This window comes from Hyla sarda, chromosome 6 (genome assembly GCF_029499605.1).
Source record: "Hyla sarda isolate aHylSar1 chromosome 6, aHylSar1.hap1, whole genome shotgun sequence".
Lineage (NCBI taxonomy): Eukaryota > Metazoa > Chordata > Amphibia > Anura > Hylidae > Hyla > Hyla sarda.
Genome location: NC_079194.1, coordinates 104118601 through 104141691, shown reverse-complemented (window position 1 = coordinate 104141691; position 23091 = coordinate 104118601). Strand labels below are relative to the sequence as shown.

At 41.0% G+C, this 23091-nt stretch overlaps 1 protein-coding gene across 1 annotated transcript in view; it reads left to right on the top strand.

Moving 5' to 3' along the window:
• SUCLG2 (succinate-CoA ligase GDP-forming subunit beta) overlaps positions 1-23091 on the top strand; it is a 285301-nt gene that overhangs the window by 68312 nt on the left and 193898 nt on the right. The window contains exon 2 of the mRNA XM_056524572.1: positions 12154-12295. Coding sequence (XP_056380547.1) covers positions 12154-12295 — 142 coding nt within the window. The remainder of the gene's footprint in view (positions 1-12153; positions 12296-23091) is intronic.

Sequence of the window (23091 nt, the reverse complement as noted above, 5' to 3'; positions counted from 1 at the left end):
GAGCGAACACGCTCCGGGGACTGATTACAAACGGGGTGCCGCCCCAGTGGATAGGGGATAAGAGGTTTAAGCATCGGAGAACCCCTTTAACTGTGTTTTTTTTTTTAAAACATGGGAGTCTTTGGGAACCGTATGTGCGTACGGTTCCATCTGGTTTTCACCATACTGTTTTTGACTTTGCACAGTTTTTTATCAAACAAGTGAAACTTTATTCATAATGAAGTGAAAAGTTTAAAAAAAAAATATTTCTTAAGCGGATGCAACTGGACATCATTTTTCAAACCATGTATGGTTTTCAACCGTATACAGATAAAAATATGTACACACGTTTTGATACAGTTTAGTCAGGTTTTTAGGAATGTTTTTTTTTTTTTTTTTTATCAAAAACCTGATACAGGAACTGTATTGCAAAAACTTGGTGTTAACTCAGCCTTATTTGGAATATCCATTTTCCTCACAAGCAGAGAGTTTCAAAGTTAGAAAAAATGCAAAATGTTCATGACATTTTGGGATTTTTCACCAATAAAGAATGCAAGTAATGACGAAAATTTACCACGGTAATAAAGTAGAATATGTCACGAAAAAAACAATCTCTGAATCAGAATAAACGGTAAAAATATCTGAGTTATTAATGCATAAAGTGACTGGTCAAATGTTCAAAAAAAAGACTCAGACCTTAAGGGGGCTAAGTGCTGATGGTGGCACACTCTGTAGGGCAATGTTTCCCAACCAGTGTGCCTCCAGATGTTGCTAAACTACAACTCCCAGCATGCCTGGACAGCCTTTGGCTGTCCAAACATGCTGGGAGTTGTAGTTTTGCAACAACTGGAGGCACCCTGCTTGGGAAACGCCCATATTCATAAGAAGAATGGTAACGCCATGGGGAGCATTTTTCTCTAATAAGATGTAATATAAAGTTTTTCATATTCTCTTTGTTATAACAGTGCCTTTTTAACGTTATTGTAAAGTAATTTTTTTTTTCACATAAATATAGTGTGTGTGTGTTATATAATTATAAAAAATCTACTTTACATTAATGCTCTCCCGAGTCGTCCTAATACATCTCTGGAATTGACTTACATTTGAGTTGGCTGGTGATACTTAGCTGTTCTTCTGTGTGTGTGTGAATGTTCTCCTTTCTCTAGTACATCCCTAGCTTTTGGAAGGCCGGGAGCCCCCATTATATCTTCCAATTACTGTGGGTGTTTACTGAGTACATAACTGTTATTGCCAATATCTGCTGGGTAGCGTCAGAAGTTGGCTGTGTTGCTATAGCTCTCTGTGGTCAGGCTTTATTACATTTTTATAGTTTTGTATATGTTCCATAATGGCATATGCTTTTTTCAAAGAGTAAAGGACTTCAATGACATAAACTGGAACTTAAAGGGGTATTCCCATATTCCCTGTTGCAGAAAATGACATGTTACTTGAATATGTTAGGTGGGTATGACTGCTGGAAAGGGAAAAGGCTAGATCACTGGTTTAGTGCTGCATCTTCTTCAGTAATCCCTCATACAGTAGCACCTCTGGCTACCCATTTGGCCAGGAAATATAAGTTTTAAATGACATATTTCACCAGATTTCTACTTTGCAGGCTTTATTAGTAATTTTTAATTTAGCTAACGGTGAAGCCTAACGATGTCTCCCAGATACTGCACACACATGCCCATAGGAGAAGATCCTGCTTCTCAGTAGCGCATCCTAAAAAGCAGCTGCAGCATGGATGACAATAAAGAGCAGCACTTGTATGCTGAGCTAAGAGCTCATGTATGTAATCATTATACCTGTCATTCATCACTTTGCCATCCATTGTTTGTATTGTGCAAGGCTCTAATACATTGCACAGAAACAGTTCCTCCACTGTAGCTTTTTTTTTAATTAGAATGTTTTGCATAAATATAGAAATATGAAACCAAAAGTAATGAGACAAGATACATAAGCAGAAATCTCTCAAACATATGATTGGTAGGGATATACAGCAGAAGATAAAACCAATAGCACTAATGAATTTCAGGTGTCGCAATGGAAACAAGTGAAAAATTAGCAGTGAGATCAGGAAAAGAGATCCGAACAGTAGGACACTCACTAGAAGAGTAGCACATCCGAAAGGGAGTGCGGCATACACAGGTCTCAATAAGCAAAATAACTGTGCAAGAGCAAACATAAGAGACAAAACAACACAAAAGACAGACCCTACAAAAAAAACAAAAAAAAAACAAGGGAGGTGTAGAGAAAGAAGGCAGGATGGGAGGTGGGAATAGGGTCAAGGAGGTCGCTGATCAAATAAACTGTCCTATGGGTCCCATTCGGAGCAAAATACCTCAACTGTGTTCAGGGAAGCTGTAAGCTTCGGGAATCTCTCACGAGGACAATTAGGTTGTGCACTGATAGAAGCAGAGTGCTTCCAAAATTTAGCAATCGCTGTCTTTTCAGTTGCCAAAATTAGAAGGAGGAGCTTAATTTTCTTTTTGCTAAAAGAGGTAGGAGATAGGTGCAAGAGATAGACTCGAGGGTCCAAGGGGACAGAGATAGCAACAACACCAAAGAGCAAGCATTAAACTTCTGACCAAAACCCAGAAATTACGGGACAGGACCAACAAAATGTGTACATTTGACCCAACACCACCCCCACAGTGCCAGCACTGCAGGGAGATGGTGGGGTTAAGTTTATGAAGTAGTTCCAGAGTATGCTACCACCCCATCAACAATTTGTATTGGGTTTCCTTATACGCAGTTCATATAGAGGCCCATACCCATATAACTTTCCACTGAGATAGGGTAATGCAGGAATTCAAAACCTGCTCCCAGCAACTCATATACCTATGCAAGGGGGCATCGCCATCCACAGGAAAGTTCAAAATGAAATAATGTCAGAAAGGAGGCCCTTGGCCATGGGGCCTCTGTGACATAATTGCTCAAACATTGTGGTCACCCCCGTTGAGCCTAATTTAGCAACCATATGATGCCTAGTCTGAAAGTAGTGAAGCCGCTCAAAGGAGGGAAGCCCATGCTTAGACCTGAGCTGATCAAAGGATAGCAGGGAGCGGCAAAGACCTCTATGACATCTGTGTAGCAGAAGACCCTAGGAGCCCCCTGCCCTCACCGTCGGGGCTGTGGAGTCGGTAGATGAATGTTCCGACTGCAGTTTTTGTACTTTCGACTCCGACTCCTCTGTATTAATATGCAAATGTATTTTACACACTCCTTGAAGGAAAGAAAGGCAACATACATGCCATTACCAACATACATGTCATTGGGAAGCCAACAGTCTACTGTATTGAACAGTTTAAGCAAAAGACAAACACAATGGAAACAACAAAGTTTTATTAATTTTTTTTTAAAATTAATTAATCAAGTGGCTGGATAGTAGCAGCAGGCATAAACATCAGGAACAGGAACTTTACCAGTTCAAAAATACAAACCACATTATTTGGTTGTTTTAGAACAAAAACAAAGCTTATCTCTATGAACCAAAAACAAAATCTGTAAAACCTAGAAATCTTGAAATGTAGTTATAGGCTTGGCAAATGCAAATCAATTCAATGTAGAGTTCTAAGGAAGAGAATTCCCTCTGACTTAAGAGTCTCTATGAAAGAGGAGCTGGCAGACTTAAATAATCTTTCGACATGCTTCTTCACGGTCACTTAACGTATTCGTTTTGCGGTTACGTGAGGCATTGCATGCATTGGTCTTTATTCTTACAGTAGAGAAGTCATTAATTATAACTTTTTGTGAATTGGGACGTTTAACCCCTTAAGGACGCAGGACGTAAATGTACGTCCTGGTGAGGTGGTACTTAACGCACCAGGACGTACATTTACGTCCTAAGCATAACCGCGGGCAACGGAGCGATGCCCGTGTCATGCGCGGCTGATCCCGGCTGCTGATCACAGCCAGGGACCCGCCGGCAATGGCCGATGCCCGCGATCTCGCGGGTGTCCGCCATTAACCCCTCAGGTGCCGGGATCAATACAGATCCCGGCATCTGCGGCAGTTCGCCATTTAAATGAACGATCGGATCGCCGCAGCGCTGCTGCGGGGATCCGATCATTCATAACGCCGCACGGAGGTCCCCTCTCCTTCCTCCGTGCGGCTCCCGGCGTCTCCTGCTCTGGTCTGTGATCGAGCAGACCAGAGCAGGAGATGACCGATAATACTGATCTGTTCTATGTCCTATACATAGAACAGATCAGTATTAGCAATCATGGTATTGCTATGAATAGTCCCCTATGGGGACTATTCAAGTGTAAAAAAAAAATGTAAAAAAATGTAAAAGTAAAAGTAAAAAAAAAGTGAAAAATCCCCTCCCCCAATAAAAAAGTAAAACGTCCGTTTTTTCCTATTTTACCCCCAAAAAGCGTAAAAAACATTTTTTATAGACATATTTGGTATCGCCGCGTGCATAAATGTCCGAACTATTAAAATAAAATGTTAATGATCCCGTACGGTGAACGGCGTGAACGAAAAAAAATAAAAAAAAGTCCAAAATTCCTACTTTTTTAATACATTTTATTAAAAAAAAAATTATAAAAAATGTATTAAACGTTTTTTATATGCAAATGTGGTATCAAAAAAAAGTACAGATCATGGCGCAAAAAATGAGCCCCCATACCGCCACTTATACGGAAAAATAAAAAAGTTAGAGGTCATCAAAATAAAGGGATTATAAACGTACTAATTTGGTTAAAAAGTTTGTGATTTTTTTTTAAGCGCAACAATAATAGAAAAGTATGTAATAATTGGTATCATTTTAATCGTATTGACCCTCAGAATAAAGAACACACATCATTTTTACCATAAATTGTACGGCGTGAAAACGAAACCTTCCAAAATTAGCAAAATTGCGTTTTTCGTTTTTATTTCCCCACAAAAATAGTGTTTTTTGGTTGCGCCATACATTTTATGATATAATGAGTGATGTCATTACAAAGGACAACTGGTCGCGCAAAAAAACAAGCCCTCATACTAGTCTGTGGATGAAAATATAAAAGAGTTATGATTTTTAGAAGGAGAGGAGGAAAAAATGAAAACGTAAAAATTAAATTGTCTGAGTCCTTAAGGCCAAAATGGGCTGAGTCCTTAAGGGGTTAAACTTGCTATTTTCTAAATTCCAATCTAAATTCAGTAGGAGTCTGAGTCGGTGCATTGTTTGCCGACTCTGACTCCAGGTATCCAAAATTTTATCCGACTCCACAGCACTCCACAGAAATCAAGCTAGCGGGAAGCTCAGGATGGTAAAGAAATGACAGCAGCAGAAAGGAAGGATAAGAGCTTGGACTAAGTGACACAGTATCCCCAAATATATATTTATAGAATGCCATTGGACACATGAGGGGACCTAGGGTAGCTGTTAAAGGAGGAGCAGACCAGAGAAAAGAGTTCGGATGTAAAGGGGCCAGCCAAAGCTTCTCAACTTCCATTAACTTACTGCAGGCACAATAGGAAGACCAAAAGGCCAGGTGGGGCAAATGTGTCGCTAGGTAAAATTTTGATAGCTGCCATTTTTTGAGATGGGGGAAGAAAAAACTATTCGATGTTTGGCATGTTTTCTGTAATGCTACCCTACTGACTGGTTCTAGAAATTTGTATTGACGTACAGGTCTGCTCATTAGAGGTGAACCTACACTTATTTGGAGGTTATGGAGGGAGGGTTATGTTCTATTGCAGATTTCCCTGCATAAAAAATGTTTTTGTTTTTCAGTTGTCTAGGAATGAAGAATAGAGAAAGGTCAGCGGGTGTGCGGGGCAGTGCTTTCATCCTTGTAGATCTTCTACCCTTCCTTACCTGTCCTTTTTCCTGCCGGCAAAGAGTTAACAGTACACATTGCCAGCTGGGAGAGACCACGGCTGTCCATGTCTTCACAGATGTTCTACTTTGTGCTCCAGGCTTTTGTGACAAGGAAGAGATGTACTTTTCAGATTTAACGTGTTCTAGCTGTGGAATTGCTTAAAGCGAGGTTTTATGATCAACCTTTCCTTACAAATAGTGTTGAAATGCTGAACATTTGCAATCATAAAACTTTAAAGCTCGCTATTTTTTTTAAACATATACACTTTATTTTTCCTTTTTTTTTATTGTTTTTCACCATGAAAATATAGGTCAGTAATAAAAAAAAAAAAAAATATAATATATATACACACATATATTTATTTTTTTTTTGCCATTTTTTTTTTCCTAGTAAGGAATAACTTTCAAATGTTTTCTTGGCCCTTCTTTGTGGTACTAAACTAATTTTTGGTAGCAATAACTAAAGATACTATGCAGTCCATCAATAAAAAAAACATTTACATAAAAATTTCCCTTGATCACAGAAGTTCCTCGTCTGTTCAGTTCTAAGTAAAGACGCAGCAGAAGAAAGAGAAATCTATTTCATGCTTTGCTTCAAATTACTTAAAATCTATACAGGTAATAAAACTATGCCTGTGGCTTTTTTTTTATATATAATTATTATAATTTTTTTTCCACTTGGTTGGCTGGAATTTCTATCATTGGATTGGGGATTCAACCAAAATGTGCTGTGCTGGGACAGACTGGGCTTCCTGTGCACACAGTGTCTGCATAATGCTGCGCAAAGGGAGCCGCGGGGAGAGGAGTGCATGAAGCTGTGGGGCCTGCAGGATGGGAACAGTATATGAGGGGACTTGGCTGGGGGGGGGGGGGGGCAATATGTGAGGGGGCATGGCTTGGGCAATATGTCAGGATACAATATGTGAGGGGGGCAATATGTGAGGAAACATGGCTTGGGGCAATAGATTTCTGCCCCTTGCAGATCCTCCTAGGAAAAATATAAAATCTGAACAAATGCCCTGCTTTGTTTTTTTGTAAAGTAAGCTACTATTTTTATTTGGAAAAGTGTACCTGTCATTACGCAAACCTTTTGACATGACAAAAGTTTTGATCGGTGGTGGTCTGAGTGTTCAGACCTCTGCTGATCAGAAGAACGAGCCAGTTAAGTCTGCATCATGTGACACTGAGCCGGAAGAGAATGCGCTAAGCGCAAACTTCTCCCTGCTCGTTCTACTGAGTGGCAGAGGTCTGAATGCTCAGATCCTCACTAATCAAAACTTTTGACATGTCGCTTGGACATGTCAAAAGTTTTGCATAATGACAGTGGCCATGTAAGTTTCCTTCTTAATTGCATTAAAGTATTTATAGGGATGCCTATTAAGTTTCTATTCAGCAAGCCCTTATTTACATACTATTTTGGTTGAAATTATTTTACAGGTGAAACTTGAAAAATGTGAATATCATGCAAATGTCTATTGTAATTCGTTGGCATCAAAAAATTGACAAGTTTTTACTTTTGGAAGACATCAGAGGGCTTCAAAGTTCCGCAGCAATTTTCCAATTTTACTCAAGATTTTCAAAATCGTACTTTTTCAGGGCCCAGTTCATGTTGGAAGTGGATTTTAAGGGTCTTCATATTAGAAATACCCCATAAATGACCCCATTATAAAAACTGCACCCCCCAAAGTATTCAAAATGACATTCAGTAAGTGTTTTAACCCTTTAGGTGTTTCACAGGAATAGCAGCAAAGTGAAGGAGAAAATTCTAAATCTTCATTTTTTACACTCGCATGTTCTTGTAGACCCAATTTTTGAATATTTACAAGGGGTAAAAGGAGAGAAATCACTCTAAAATTTGTAACCCAATTTCTCTCGAGTAAGGAAATACCTCATATGCGTATGTAAATTGTTCGGCGGGCGCAGTAGAGGGCTCAGAAGGGAAAGAGCGACAATGGGATTTTGGAGAGTGAGTTTTTCTGAAAGGGTTTTTGGGGGGCATGTCCCATTTAGGAAGCCCCTATGGTGCCAGAACAGTGGACCTCCTCACATGTGACCCCATTTTGGAAACTACACCCCTCATGGAATTTAATAAGGGGTGCAGTGAGCATTTACACCCCCACTGGCGTTTGACAGATATTTGAAACAGTGGACTGTGCAAATGAAAAATTTTATTTTTCATTTTCACAGACCACTGTTCCAAAAATCTGTCATACGCCAGTGGGGTGTAAATTCTCACTGCACCCCTTATTACATTCCGTGAGGGGTGTAGTTTCCAAAATGGGGTCTCATATGGATATTTATTGTTTTGCGTTTGTCAGAACTGCTGTAACAATCAGCCACCCCTGTGCAAATCACCTCAAATGTACATGGTGCACTCTCCCTTCTGGGCCTTGTTGTGCGCCCCCAGAGCACTTTGCGCCCACATATGGGGTATCTCCGTACTCGGGAGAAATTGCTTTACAAATTTAGAGGGTCTTTTTTTCCCTTTTACCTCTTGTGAAAATGAAAAGTAAAGGGCAACACCAGCATGTCAGTGTAAAAAATTTATTTTTTTACACTAACATGCTGGTGTAGACCCCAACTTCACCTTTTCATAAGGGGTTAAAGAAGAAAAAGCCCCCCAAAATTTGTAAGGCAATTTCTCCCGAGTACGGCGATACCCCATATGTGTCCCAAAACTGTTGCCCTGAAATACGACAGGGCTCCAAAGTGAGAGAGCGCCATGCGCATTTGAGGCCTAAATTAGGGATTTGCATAGGGGTGGACATAGGGGTATTCTATGCCAATGATTCCCAAACAGGGTGCCTCCAGCTGTTGCAAAACTCCCAGCATGCCTGGGCAGTCAATGGCTGTCCGGGAATACTGGGAGTTGTTATTTTGCAACAGCTGGAGGCTCCATTTTGGAAACAGTAGCGTACCAGACGTTTTCATTTTTTTGGGGAGGGGGGGCTGTGTAGAGGTAATGTGTATATGTAGTGTTTTTTTTACTTTTTATTTTAGGTTAGTGTGAGTGTAGTGTAGTGTTTTTAGGGTACAGTCACATGGGCAGAGGTTCACAGCAAGTTTGCTGCTGGAAGTTTGAGCTGCAGCGCAAAATTTGCGCCATCTCAAACTTGCAGCACTCACTGTAAACCTCCGCCCATGTGAGTGTACCCTGTACATTCACATTGGGGGGAGGGGGCAAACATCCAGCTGTTGCAAACTCCGAGCATGCCCTTTGGCTGTCCGTGTATGCTGGGAGTTGTAGTTTTGCAACAGCTGGAGGCACACTGGTTTGGAAACACTAAGTTAAGTAATTAATAAACTTTCAAGTGTTTTGCAACCAAACGTAGTGTTTCCAAACCAGTGTGCCTCCAGCTGTTGCAAAACTACAACTCCCAGCATGCATGGTCTGTCAGTGCATGCTGGGAGTTATAGTTTTGCAACAATTTCAACAGCTGGAGGCACTGAGGTAGGAAACGGACAATGTTTCCCAACTAGTGTGCCTCCAGTTGTTGCAAAACTACAACTCCCAGCATGCCCAGACTGCCCAGGCATGCTGAAAGTTGTAGTTTGGCAATATCTGAAGGATCAGATGTTGCCGCACTACAATTTCCAGCATGCTTGGGCAGTCTGGGCATGCTGGGAGTTGTAGTTTTGCAACATCTGGAGGTCCACAGTTTGTAGACCACTGTATAATGGTCTCCAATCTGTGCTCTTCCAGATGTTAGAGAACTACAACTCCCAGCATGGACAGACTGAGCATGCTGAGATTTGTAGTTTTGCAACATCTGGAAGAGCACAGATTGGAGACCATTATACAGTGGTCTCCAAACTGTGGACCTCCAGATGTTGTAAAACTACAACTCCCAGCATGCCCAGAAAGCCAAAGGCTGTCTGGGCATGCTGGGAGTTGCAGTCTTGAAAGTCCCAGAGGCAGCAGTGAGATCGCTTTACGGCGATCTCACTGCTGCCAATGAAGATGCCACACTGCTGCCGGAAATTCGCCTACGGGACACAGCGCCACCGGGACCTCCTGGAGGACGCCACTCGCGCCGGGACCGCTCGGGACATCGCATGGCCGGGTAAGTGACGCCGGGGGACGGGTCAGGAACACTTAGCAGAGCGGTGTGTGTCCCGATCCCCGTGATCGGGACTCACACACCGCGCTGCTATCAGTTAGTCAGATTTGAATAGCTGATAGCAGCGATCGCTGAGGGGGGTGGGGGATGAAACCCCCCGTGGTCGCATGGTAAGATGGCTGGCTATCAGTGATAGCCACCATCTTACCGGGCGCTGCGGGATGCCGCGAGTAGCGGCAAAAATGTTCATGACGTACCTGTATGTCATGGGTCGGGAACACCTTGCCACTCATGACGTACAGGTATGTCATAGGTCGGGAAGGGGTTAATGAAGCACACTGGACCAACACCAGCAGATGACATGGCTCCCCAAATAATAGTAATTGGGGGGCTTTGGGGTTTTCATGAGCTGTAAGCCATAATCATCACAATTATGAAAAATCACGGCTTGAACTATCTTGCTTTACATGTAATTATTATTAACCCACTTCTGGCAAATGTTAAGGATAACCAGGACCCAATATAATGAACAGCCCTAGGTGAACGTATATAGAATATAACCAACTAGAAAAAAAACACCAATAAGGCGAAGATAAAACTTAACTTTTACTAAGATAATGATTAAATAACCAAAAATGGGGTACACATAAATAAAGTGGAAGGGATGGGGATGAAGGATACAGGTGACGCCCTAACCTAAAATCCCTAAACACAAAAGATCTCCTCGTGGATCACATTGGCTCAAGGCATCAATCAGTGTTCCTTGATGGGACATTGATTCCCTAACAGGGTCCTAATATAGGAGATACCTGGTTCTTATCTTTATATACCAGGCCTTTTCACTAGGAGTTGGTGTCCCCCATCTACTATATGATGCCTGAGTCATTCTTCATTACCCAACTAGGATACGGTGTGGCCCTACTGATTGAATACATCTACAGCTTGATGTCCTCTTGGTCACACACCTACGGTCCTAAATTTGTGAATGTAATTGGGTACTGATTCTATAATGCTGTATCAAAGCTGTACCAATGTTCTACTAACATTTATACTAATGTACTAATATTGTACTAATATCATACTCCTATCTAGTACTCCATCTTTCTATTTGACATACAGCTGACTCTGACTGACACGGACTCTTTATCTATTTTTTGGACACCTATCTTAACTTGCTTACATCTACCTCATCTTTATAACAAGGTATCAATATATTTATGGTATCTGATGGTACACTTTATTAATCTCTATGAATGTGGTTTTCTCTTATCTCTGATGAGCCCCAGAATGTGAGGGGTGAAACACGGTGGTAAGAGAGGTTTGCCACTAATCACTGTATTGTACTACATTTATGTTGTGTACCTTCCTCTCCATTCCACACTTAGCATTTAGGAGATCTTTTGTGTTTAGGGATTTTAGGTTAGGATGTCACCTGTACCCCTCATCCCCATCCCTTCCACTTTATTTATGTGTACCCCATTTTTGGTTATTTAATCATTATCTTAGTAAAAGTTAAGTTTTATCTTCGCCTTATTGGTGTTTTTTCTATTTGGTTATATTTACATGTAATGAGTCTCTAATATATTAGTTTCTCCTTTTAAGTTGCATTACAGAAAGAAATTAACTTTGCATGATATTCAAATTTTTCGAGTTTCGTCTGTTTGTATCAGTGAATTGTCATGAGGGACATGTAGATTGTGCTCCTGTTTCAGTCTCTTGGACAAGTTTTTTTCTTATTTTTTTATTTTTCCTCCTCCTTCCCCCTACACCCCTGTTAGCAAGAATACAGGATGAGAATATATAATCTTTGTTTGTAGTCTGTGACTTCGAAGATAGACGAGTCTGCATAGCAGAGAGAGAGACAAAACTGTAGCAGATTTATTTACATAAATAAAACAAAACTTTTTACAATGTTTAATATTTTATTTCAAACAAGAAAAATTTTTGTTTCAGTGTATATATACAAAATGTCATTCATTCATTTTTGTATTTATTTATTAAGTTTTGAACTGCAGTTTCGTGTGTAGTTTTGCCATTTAGAAACAGAACACTTTCTATTTACTCTGGTCAGTCTTCTATCCTTTTTATGCAGTTTTCTATGTTGTCCAGAATATCTGATAAACCGTCCTATATCATGTCCTGTTTTTAAAACTAGTCAACTAGAAACCCAGTTTTCCTGTTACTCAGACTCGGCCGCATCCCTCTACCAGCCGTAGGTGTGCTGACATCATCAGATCAGTAACTAATTAGCAAAAACTAATAAAACATAAAATTGCTAAAACATCCTGGTTTTATGTTTTTTAGGGTGCCCAAGTGACCAGCAGAAGATGGCTGAATTTGCAAGAGTACCAGAGCAAAAAACTGATGGCAGATAGCGGCGTCACAGTACAGAGGTTCTTTGTTGCTGACAATGCTACTGAAGCCCTTGAGGCCGCCAAGAGGCTAAGTATGCATATCATAGTTAGATATGTTTATTTTCTTTATAAGGTGGTGTCAAGGCCTAAAAAATAAAATGTTTCCTGTAAAAAACTTGGTGTTCCTGAATCTCTGACTGTCTATCTTGTCTTTTTTCAAAGAATTTATCCAGGATAAGAAAGACAGTTGATATCTTCAAAAACAGCACCACACCTATCCTTAGTTTTTGTGTGGTATTGCAGCTCAGTTTTTCTATTTCTGCATATCATCTTTAATAAACACTCCTATTCTCCATAAAATAATTCTGACGCTTCTATTTTTAGATTTCTGTTTTGTGACAATTCTGAAGGACTATATAGTATAATTATTGATATATAAGAGGAGTTGTTGTTTACTCTTTACTAAATAATGTTTATCCCCTTACGGACACGCACTGTAACTTTACTGCACTGCAGCTTATAACGTTGTGCACAGTGCTGTACATTTATGGCATGGCTATGAAATAAGCACAGGAGCTGTGCTTGCTACATAGTAAGGGATCCTACCGATAACGGCAGACATCAGCGATCACATTGATATCTACCATTAAATTATAGATGCCGTGCTTAATGCTGGTCAAGGCATCTATAGCAAAACTGGGGGTTCCGGTGGTCTTATCAGCCCCCCCCCCCTGCTGTGCAAACGTGGGAGTCCATTACGCGCAAATTGTCTTTTACCTGGCTCTGGCGTTTAGGATGGCCAAGCTTCTTGTGCATCCAGGAGAGCCAGGCTGTACAAGAAGATCGCTGATAGTATTGATCAGTACTATGCTACAACATAGTACTGAACAGAACATAGTAATCTAATGATTATGTGAAGTCCCCTATGGGGGCTTGAAAAGTTCAAAGTAAATATTTTTATGTATAAAAAATATATATATAATTCACCCCCTATGTGTGTGTGTATGTATGTATGTATATATATATATATATATATATATATATATATATATATATATACATATACACACACATATGTGTGTATATTAAAAGTATAATGCTTATTATCCCAAACAGTGAACAACTTAAAAAACAAAAAAAAACAAAAAAAAAAAAAAACACTAGACTTAAGTGTTTTAAATCACTTTATTTTGACCCCTAACTCTATGGAACTATATAAGGGCTAATTTTTTGCACCGCGATCTGTAGTTTTTATCAGTGCCACAGTGCCACATATGTGACTTTTTGATCACTTCTTATTTCATATTTCTGGGATGTGAAGTGGTCAAAAGCAGCAATTTATGACTTTTTTTAAAATGAACTTTTCTGCTGTTCACCGTACAGAATCATTAACATTATATTTTGATAGCTTGGACATTTACGCACACGCAGATACCAAATATGTTTGCTTATTTTTTTTATAAAATTTTTTAGTAAAATGGGGGGGGGGGGGGAGGGGAAGGGTGTTAAAAAATGTTATTGGGAGGGGCTTTTTACTTTTTTTTTTTCTTATTTATTTTACACTTTTCATGTCCCCAGGGGACTATTTATAGCAATCATTAGATAGCTAATACTGTTCACTGCAATGCATAGGCATAGCGCTGATCAGTATTATCTGCAATCTTTTTCTCTGATCTGCTTGAAGGCAGACTAGAGAAGACCCCACGTTGATGGCCGGAGCAAGTGAAGGGGACATCAGTCCGCCTTCTTGGCTGGTCTGATCCCAATAGCTTTGCTGCGGGCGATCAGATCAGCCATTAAAAACACTGCACTGCTGCAGATGCTGGGATCTGTATTGATCATGGCATCTGAGGGGTTAATGGTTGACATCAGCACAATCGCTGATGCCCGCCATTACTAGCTGCTAATAACTCCTATATCCGTCTAGTAGTTGTTCCAAACTCTGCAGCTGCAATAATCGCATAGTACAGGTCTAGATCTCTGAGAAGTAATGACTGCAGACAGTGAGATTGTAAACTGAGTGGTTGTTACAGTCATATAAGTACTTATAACTACTCAAATTGTCAATTAAGCCATTTTATCTGTTTCTGGGAAAGCTGGGTAGCAGCCAGTATGGCTAAAAATGTTACCTTCCATAAGGATTGTCACCCAGTTGGTTCAGAGATTCTACATCCCAGCTCCCCTTATTATTGCATTAATACGCATATATTGCATTCTTGGTGCTCTGCGCACGGGCATAAGACTATCCTTTATGTAAGATAGGGCCAGGGACTATTGATATTATTCAGAATATTGGGCAGACTGGATTGGCCAAATGGTTCTTATCTGTCAACAAATTCTATGCTTCTTGATGATCTCTGTGCGAATTGAAGTTGTCGCAAAGATGTCTCGGAAACAGGAAAAGGAACAGGTCTTCAAAAAAATCTTAAACGTTCAGCTTTTATCAGAACCTGCTTATTTCAGTCACTGCCTCATGCGGCTCCATGCATGTAGGTGACTGTCCGGTTTCCTGTTCAGTGAGCTGACATATTGCTTTCTCACTCATTTCAGATGTCTTTTCAGTGATTTGTATTGGATAGCAGTAGCAGGCTGTTTTGGGCATGTTCTTACACAATAGGGTTTCTAGAGTTTGACAAACTTGCTCAGGCACACAGAGGAAAACAAAAATCTTATTAGAATGTACTGCTCCTTTTCATGTTAAAGAGCAGCCAGTGCCCATACTGGGATTTCCACTAAAATAAAAGCAAAAGCAAATCTAAATCCTTGTGTTGCTGATTTTTATACTGATGTCTGGGATACCTGTCTGGCAACCATTGGCAGTGAGCAGAGTCATTGCATGGGTTGAGTCATTGCATGGGTTGCCACCCAGCTTTTCTATACCACAGAATGGAAGATAAAACCAGAGCACAAGATATAATTCAATCAATTAATTATGCCTGTGTCAAATTAGTGTGACTTGTTGGTTTCTAACAACTTAAAAGGGGTTAAAACTTACCAGCAAAGGTTAAAGAACTTTAAGATGTATAGCTTTGAAGAAAGACTAGATATGATATACACTTTTATATACATAAAAGAAATAAATATGTTCAAGAAAGAGAGAATATTTAAAAGAAGAAAAACTACCACAAGAGGACATGGCTTTAAATTTGAGGGGCACTGGTTTCTATAGTAATATCAGGAAGTATTACTTTACTGTGAGAGTAGTGGATGCATGGAATAGCCTTCCTGCAGAAATGGTAGCTGCAAATGCAGTGAAGGAGTTTAAAGGCGATATCCAGCCAAGAGTGGTAAAAAGAAAAACTAGGTCCACACTACCACTATGAGCCGTCCCATTAAGGGTCCGTTAGGCGCTTTTTTGTGTGTGTGCTTAACCCTGAATGGTTTGGAGCTCAACAGGCACCAACGGGTCCCAACAGCTCTCATTGACTTTGCATGGGGTCTGTCTGGTGTCCATTATTTTGGAGGAGGTAGTGTGAAAGAGCCCTAATATATATACACTGTTCAAAAAAACCTGTCTGTCAACCATTGGTAGTGAGCAGATAAACACAATGCAACTCAAAGTGAATCACACTTCTGTGAAATTACACGGTCCACTCAGAAAGCAACACTGACTGACAATCAATTTCGCATACTGTTGTGCAAATGGAACGGACAACAGATGGAAATTATAGGCAAATTAGCAAGACACCCCCAAAAAAGGAGTGGTTCTGCAGGTGGTGACCACAAACCACTTCTCAGTTCCTATGCTTCCTGGCTGATGATTTGGTCACTTTTGAATGCAGGCGGCGCTTTCACTCTAGTGGTAGCATGAGACGGAGTCTACAACCCACACAACTGGCTCAGGTAGTGTAGCTCATCCAGGATAGCACATCAATGTGAGCTGTGGTGAGAAGGTTTGCTCTGTCTGTCAGCGTAGTGTCCAGAGGATGGAGGTGCTACCAAGACACAGGCCAGTACATCAGGTGGTGTTGAGGAGGCCTTAGGAGGGCAACAACCCAGCAACAGGACCACTACCTCCGCCTTTGTGCAAGGAGGAGCACCGCCAGAGCCCTGCAAAATCACCTCCAGCAGGCCACAAATGTGCATATGTCTAATCAAACAGTGAGAAACAGACTCCATGAGGGTGGTATGAGGGCCCGACGTCCACAGGTTGGGGTTGTACTTTTGCCAGAGAACACCAAGATTGGCAAATTTGCCACTGGCGCCCTGTGCTCTTCACAGATCAAAGCAGGTTCCTACTGGAGTCTGGAGACGCCCTCGAGAACGTTCTGCTGCCTGCAACATCCTCCAGCATGACCAGTTTTGCGGTGGGTCAGTAATGGTGTGGGGTGGCATTTCTTTGGGGGAGCCGCACAGCCCTCCATGTGCTTGCCAGAAGTAGCCTGACTGCCATTAGGTACGAAGATGAGATCCTTAGACCCCTTGTGTGACCATATTCTGGTGCAGTTGCCACTGGGTTCCTCCTAATGCAAGAGAATGCTAGACCTCATGTGGCTGGAGTGTGTCAGCAGTTCCTGCAAGCGGAAGGCATTGATGCTATGGACTGGCCCGCCCGTTCCCCAGACCTGAATCCGATTGAGCACATCTGGGACATCATGTCTCGCTCCATCCACCAACATCACGTTGCACCACAGACTGTCCAGGAATTGGTAGATGCTTTAGTCCAGGTCTTGGAGGACATCTCTCAGGAGACCATCCGCCACCTCATCAGGAGCATGCCCAGGCGTTGTAGGGAGGTCATACGGGCACGTGGAGGCCACACACACTACTGAGCCTCGTTTTGACTTGTTTTAAGGACATTACATCAAAGTTGGATCAGCCTGTAGTGGGGTTTTCCACTTTGATTTTGAGTGTGACTCCATATCCAGACCTCCATGGGTTGATAAATGTGATTTCCATTGATAATTTTTATTTGATTTCATTGTCAGCACATTCAACTATGTAAAGATGAAAGTATTTCATACGATTAGTTCATTCATTCAGATCTAGGATGTGTTATCTTAGTGTCCCTTTATTTTTTGGAGCAGTGATTCCACAAGGCATCCCGGCTGGTTTTTGAAGTTGTGACTTGAGACATTACATGGCTGCCTTTATGTATGAACTAGCTGAGTCCCCGGGGTTGCCCGGTTTTTCCTTCCTAATTCTTGTTGGGGAGGAAAGTCAACAAAGGAGGAAGCTTTTGACTTCATATCCCGTCCTCCTAGCCCGTCCTCATAGCCCGTCCTCCTAGCCCGTCCTCCTAGCCCGTCCTCCTAGCCTGTCCTCCTAGCCCGTCCTCCTAGCCCGACCTCCTAGCTCGACCTCCTAGCCCGACCTCCTATCCCAACCCCATATCTTGTTGTCATATCCCAACCCCATATCCCGTCCTCATACCACGACCTCCTATCCCGACCTCCTATCCCGACCCGTAATATGTGTACCAGGTATTGAAATATCTCCAGTCGTACTGAAGTTATGTGGGAGCATACATTTCCCTTTGATTTGCATGGGACTTTAAACAAAAGTCCCATGCAAATCAGTAAGTAAGGGTTAAATCACCTATCCTATGTTTGTTGTTGACATATATGTAACATTTGTGCCAAGTTTCATGTTAATATCTTTAGCCGTTTGGAAGTTTTTGTGGCACATACATACGCACATGCACACACGCACACACACACACGTTGAGTTTTATATATATAGATTACTTTATTTGTCAGATAGAAAGAAATAGGTCAGCACTACTATAGAACATTTGGCTCTTCACAGATGTGATCCCTTTTCAAAGTATAAACAATGGAGGAGATTTATCAAAACCTGTGAAGAGGAAAAGTTGACGATTGTAACCAATAAGATCGCTTCTTTAATTTTTCAGAAGCCTTTTCAAAAATGAAAGAAGCAATGTGATTGTTTGCTTTGGGTTCCTCTGGACAGGTTTTGATAAATCTCCCTCTATGGTTTTATGTTGATGACTTCTTCATATGTCATTGTTCCCTAGCCTGCATCTCTCCAGCTGTTGCAAATCTACTACTCCCTTTTTGACAGCCAAATATTGTCATCAGTTGTCAGCACATAATGGGAGTTGTAGTTTGGGGAACATGGTCTATGTAATACATGAATGACTTATGTCCTAGAGAACACTTCTCTATTTTGGCTCATAGAATTTAAATCTAGGAGCCTCCCCCATGATTTGATGGAGATATCATAATCTAGAACAATTATTAGTATCTTTTCCTTACCCTTCACCATTATTGATAATTCTCCCCCATTGGAGTCTGGTATCGTAATCTCAGTTCTCCACAGCTGCAGCAGAATGTTTTGCTACCTCGGCTTAGAACATGTCTTTACTGGTCAGATGGAGCCTGATGGGTTAACATTAAAGTTATGTTGATCTCAGCGCTGCAGAAGTTTACAGTCCTTGCCATTATGTTGCAAATGGCTCCATTAAAATAACATTTTTTATGTGTTATTGTTCACAGCGGTATCCCACTGTTCTGTTTTGGGCAAAACAGTGAAATTTTATGATCGCTATTTGTTTTAGTTTTTTTTAGTGTTAAAACTAACATAAATTTTACCAGCTTATTATTATTGTAAGTTAAAAAGAACAATTTTAGTTAAATTACCATGAGCAGTGTGCAGACAGTTAGAAAAGTTTAGTGATGTTGCCAAAAACAGACAGCAAGATCCAAAGATCTCTAAGGTGTTCGAGCACAGCCCCACTTCTGACTAGGTGCCACATCCACAACTGCTTCACAGTTCCATTTGACTTGTATGAGAATTCTGATACAGGGCTAGGCTGTGTTTTGGGGAAAATCTGAGAAGGGTGACTGCTGATAAGAGAACCTGTCATCACAACATTTTTATGCTGCTTAAACCAGCAGTCCTCAAGCGTTCCCCACTGGCTTGATTTATCCCTTTTCGATTGATAGATCTCTTTTCAGTTTATAGATCCCTTTTTTGGTTGATGGATCCCTTTTTTGGTTGATGGATCCCTTTTTTGGTTGATAGATCCCTTTTTGGTTGAGGTGGGTAGCAGCTGCCGTGGACCTCCTCACAGACTAATCGCTCAAGCGGCATGAAAAGGGCGACTGGTTCTCTTTAAAGGTAACCTGTTTTGTGCTGCTTATAATTGTGGGACAATATGAAGGACTTTGATACACTCGGGTACTTCTGTGTAATCATAGTTAAAAAATTTCTCCGGGTTCGGTAATTAGTCCTTGGGATGGGTTTTGGCGGCTGCTTCCCATCATCTTCTTTCCTTACTAGTATTTAGGGAGAGACGTGGATCACAGGCACTTTACTCCTCCTTAACCATAATATAGGGTTGATATACGCATCTTTTGTCTTCCTGTCTTCCTATTTGGGACAGACGTTATTCAACAGCTGTCCTCTTTTGGTCCCCTATAAAATTGCATGCTCAAAATGCCTCAGTTTGCATGTTTGTTGCCATAAGGCTAGGCTTTCAAGGCGTCTTTGGCCATAGATGGATTGACCAGCCAAAGATTACTGTTACGCTGCTGCTACTGCTGCACAGTTAATGTAAGTGAATTGGGTTGTGTTGCACTATGCTGGTTGCTCTTACTGTTACTAGTTCACCCTGACTGTATTTATGACACTGTCAAGTTGAAGTTGTGACCATTCATCGGTCACGATGGGACCCCATCCCCTTTTGTTAGGTGTTAAGCAGTGTGACGCTACAATCTTTGACCGCACAACTCGTGTTGCTGCAAAATCACAGATTATCCCTAGCAAAGAGTCTGTATTCAGCATTAGGAGTAGTACGACTAGAGACCAGAGAACCAACAGAGGGAAACATACTTTGAGTGACGCCAATCAGCAGTAAAAGAACAAGCTATCTTTATTTGTTACAGACAACGTATATCAAGGGGCATATTGCCTCTTCTTCAAATCCTTAGAAGAAACCCGAGAAGTCAGCGGGTCTGCTCCATTATGACTGGCTGGATTCATTGTTCATATGTTCTACTTGGTAGGAAAGCCAAAATGATATGCATTTTTGCTCAGGGGACTTGTGCTATAGACACCTTGGCTCTAATATGTCATTTTAGTTGGACTTGCCATTTATTGTGCTGTGCCTCTGCAGGATAAATGTGGTATTATATGGCATACATTTGAATGCAAGAACAACCGTATACTGTATAATACAAGGTTATTCCTTCAGGGCAGAAGCGGCTAACAGGACACACTCTAAAATGTCGGTGTGGACTTAAAGTACATGGACAGATTTGCCTAGTGGATGTAGGGAAACATTTATCAACTTGTGTAGAGGAGAAGTTGGCCAGTTGCCCATAGCAAACAGTCAGATTGCTTGTTTTATTTTTTATTTTTTTTAAATGGCTCTGAAAAATGAAACACGCAATCTGATTGGTTGCTATGGGCAACTTTCGTCTGTACGGGTTTCGATAATTCTTGCCCATACTCTTTATACAGTTAGTTGTTGCAATTCTTACCCATTGTAACAGAAAGAAGTCAGCGCTGGCTTATAGGCAGCCGCTGACTGTTACGTTGTGTGTTGTGCGTCTTCTGTGTTTTCATTCCCATTTGCTGTGATTATATTGAATCATTAGCGTTTCAGCAGTCAACAGGCACGTCGCCATTAAACGTGACAGAATGAGATCTGTATAGCCGTAATACCGTACACAGCGTTCGCTATTTCTGTCGCAGCTACTTCATAACTGTTCGTACTTTTCCAAAATGACCCCATACTGCCTCGATTTACAGTAATGAGTGTAATTGGCAGGAGGACCACAAATCAAAATCTCATTTCAGATGTGAGACACTAATGTTTTGCTGACTTATTGTTCCGCGTCTTTCATTCCTTATAAAATTATAAACATACCTACCGGAGAGCGAAACAAGAAAAAAAAAAAAAACATTTGAGAACCCCGCAGCCGACATAATGTTTTCACACTTTAGGAGATTAATAGATTTTTGGTCTAACTAAAGAATTGCTACTGAAGAGAAGTTTTGCATAATGGGCTGAGATTAAACGCTCTCCACTTCGTAACTGGTATTTAGATATAGAAATGGAGCATTTTGTGTGCGTCGTTTTGAGGAATGGGTTTGATATCAGTCCTGCCAGCTTCTCTATCATCTAAGACCATGTTCACACAATGATTTTTCATGTGTGTTTTGGTGCAGATTACATTTACATTCTGCACTGAAACCCTGTCTTTTTTATTTAAGTGAAAATACACACTGTAGTTTATATGGTATGTGTTTATAAAAAGAAAAAAATAAACCTTGTGGAAGAGGAAAAGCAACATATGAGGATTTATTTGACCTCCTATCCGGACCTCAGGTGGCGCTGAGCTGTGATGACAAGGTTGTTTGCCAAAATAGAGCATGGTGTGGCTTTGTGGGGGATATAGCTTAATGGAAGGGGGTGTGGCTTGCAAATTGGACCAATGCACAATAAAGGGACCAAAACTAGAAGGGAGCGTGGCTTGTGGGAGGGGACCTGGCTTTCAAGCCGGACCAACACATTCAACCAGAGATGCAGAGGGAAACTTGGGGACTAAGGTACTGGATAAACCCCTTACCCTCGCAAATCGAGGTGGATTAATTTAATGAGCCTATTTTGTGGATCAGACTGGTGTTCACATGACACAGTTACAATTCCATTCAGTGGGGGAAAAAATGTTTTTCAGGCGTAAAACTGAAATTGACGGCCTCAAACTATGTTCCAAGAAATAGATGTGAACATAGCGTTATGGGTAAAGTTCTTGCTACTGCACCCCAATGTGTGAGCGTACCCTAAATTGCGTGTGTCATAAAGACAACTCCTATCTATAAGGGCATGCAAATGTTAAAAAGGTGGTGCCAGGAACTGGACAGGGACAATAAGCCAATCATGATACAGCCACATTCAAAGGATAGCAGTAACACATGTTTTGCTATACACATGTTTATTCCCATTCTCTGTATTGGAACTAAACCAAAACAGGGAGGGAAAAAAAGCAAATTGGACATAATGTCACACCAAACTCCAAAAATGGGCTGGACAAAATTATTGGCACCCTTTCAAATTGTAGATAAATAAGATTGTTTCAAGTATGTGATGCTCCTTTAAACTCACCTGGGTCAAGTAACAGGTGTGGGCAATATAAAAATCACACCTGAAAGCAGATAAAAAGGAGAGTTCACTTGTCCATGCTTAGTGTGGCGGCACACACAGACACACAATGCAGACTAACAGAAAGAGGAGAAGAGAACTGTTTGAGGACTTGAGAACCAAAATTGTGGAAAAATATCGACAATCTCAAGGTTACAAGTCAATCTACAGAGATCTAGATTTGCCTTTGTCAACAGTGCGCAACATTATCAAGAAGTTTGCAACCCATGGCACTGTTGTTAAAGGGGTATTCCAGGATTTTTTTTTTTATTTGACTATGCTACAGGGGCTGTAAAGTTAGTGTAGTTCATAATATAGTGTCTGTACCTGTGGATGGTTTTCTCACAATTCTTCTGTGATTTTCACCCCAATATTTATTTTTAACAGCATACAAAATGACTGTTGTCTCAGATTTTTCCCAGGTTGCAGTGCGGGCCGATACCTGACTCACTAGTCAGCTGATGACAGGGAGTCTATCTGCTTCAATGGGTGGAAGGATCGCTTGGTGGGAGAGAGATCAATCTACAACTAATGCAACAGCCGTAGGCATCCTGATTGAAAACCACAGGTCTTTTAAATGGATGCAGCTCATTTATGTTTCAATGGGTGGGGTGGCTGATGTGTGGGAGGGAGGAAAATGGAATGATGGGATTTGTAGTCAAAAAAAGAAAACTAAAACACACAATACCAGTTCACAAAAAGCTAGCCACAGTGTTATGGTAATCTAACAACATAGCCATTTAGCCCCAAGACAAACGCAGATTATTCCTAAGCATG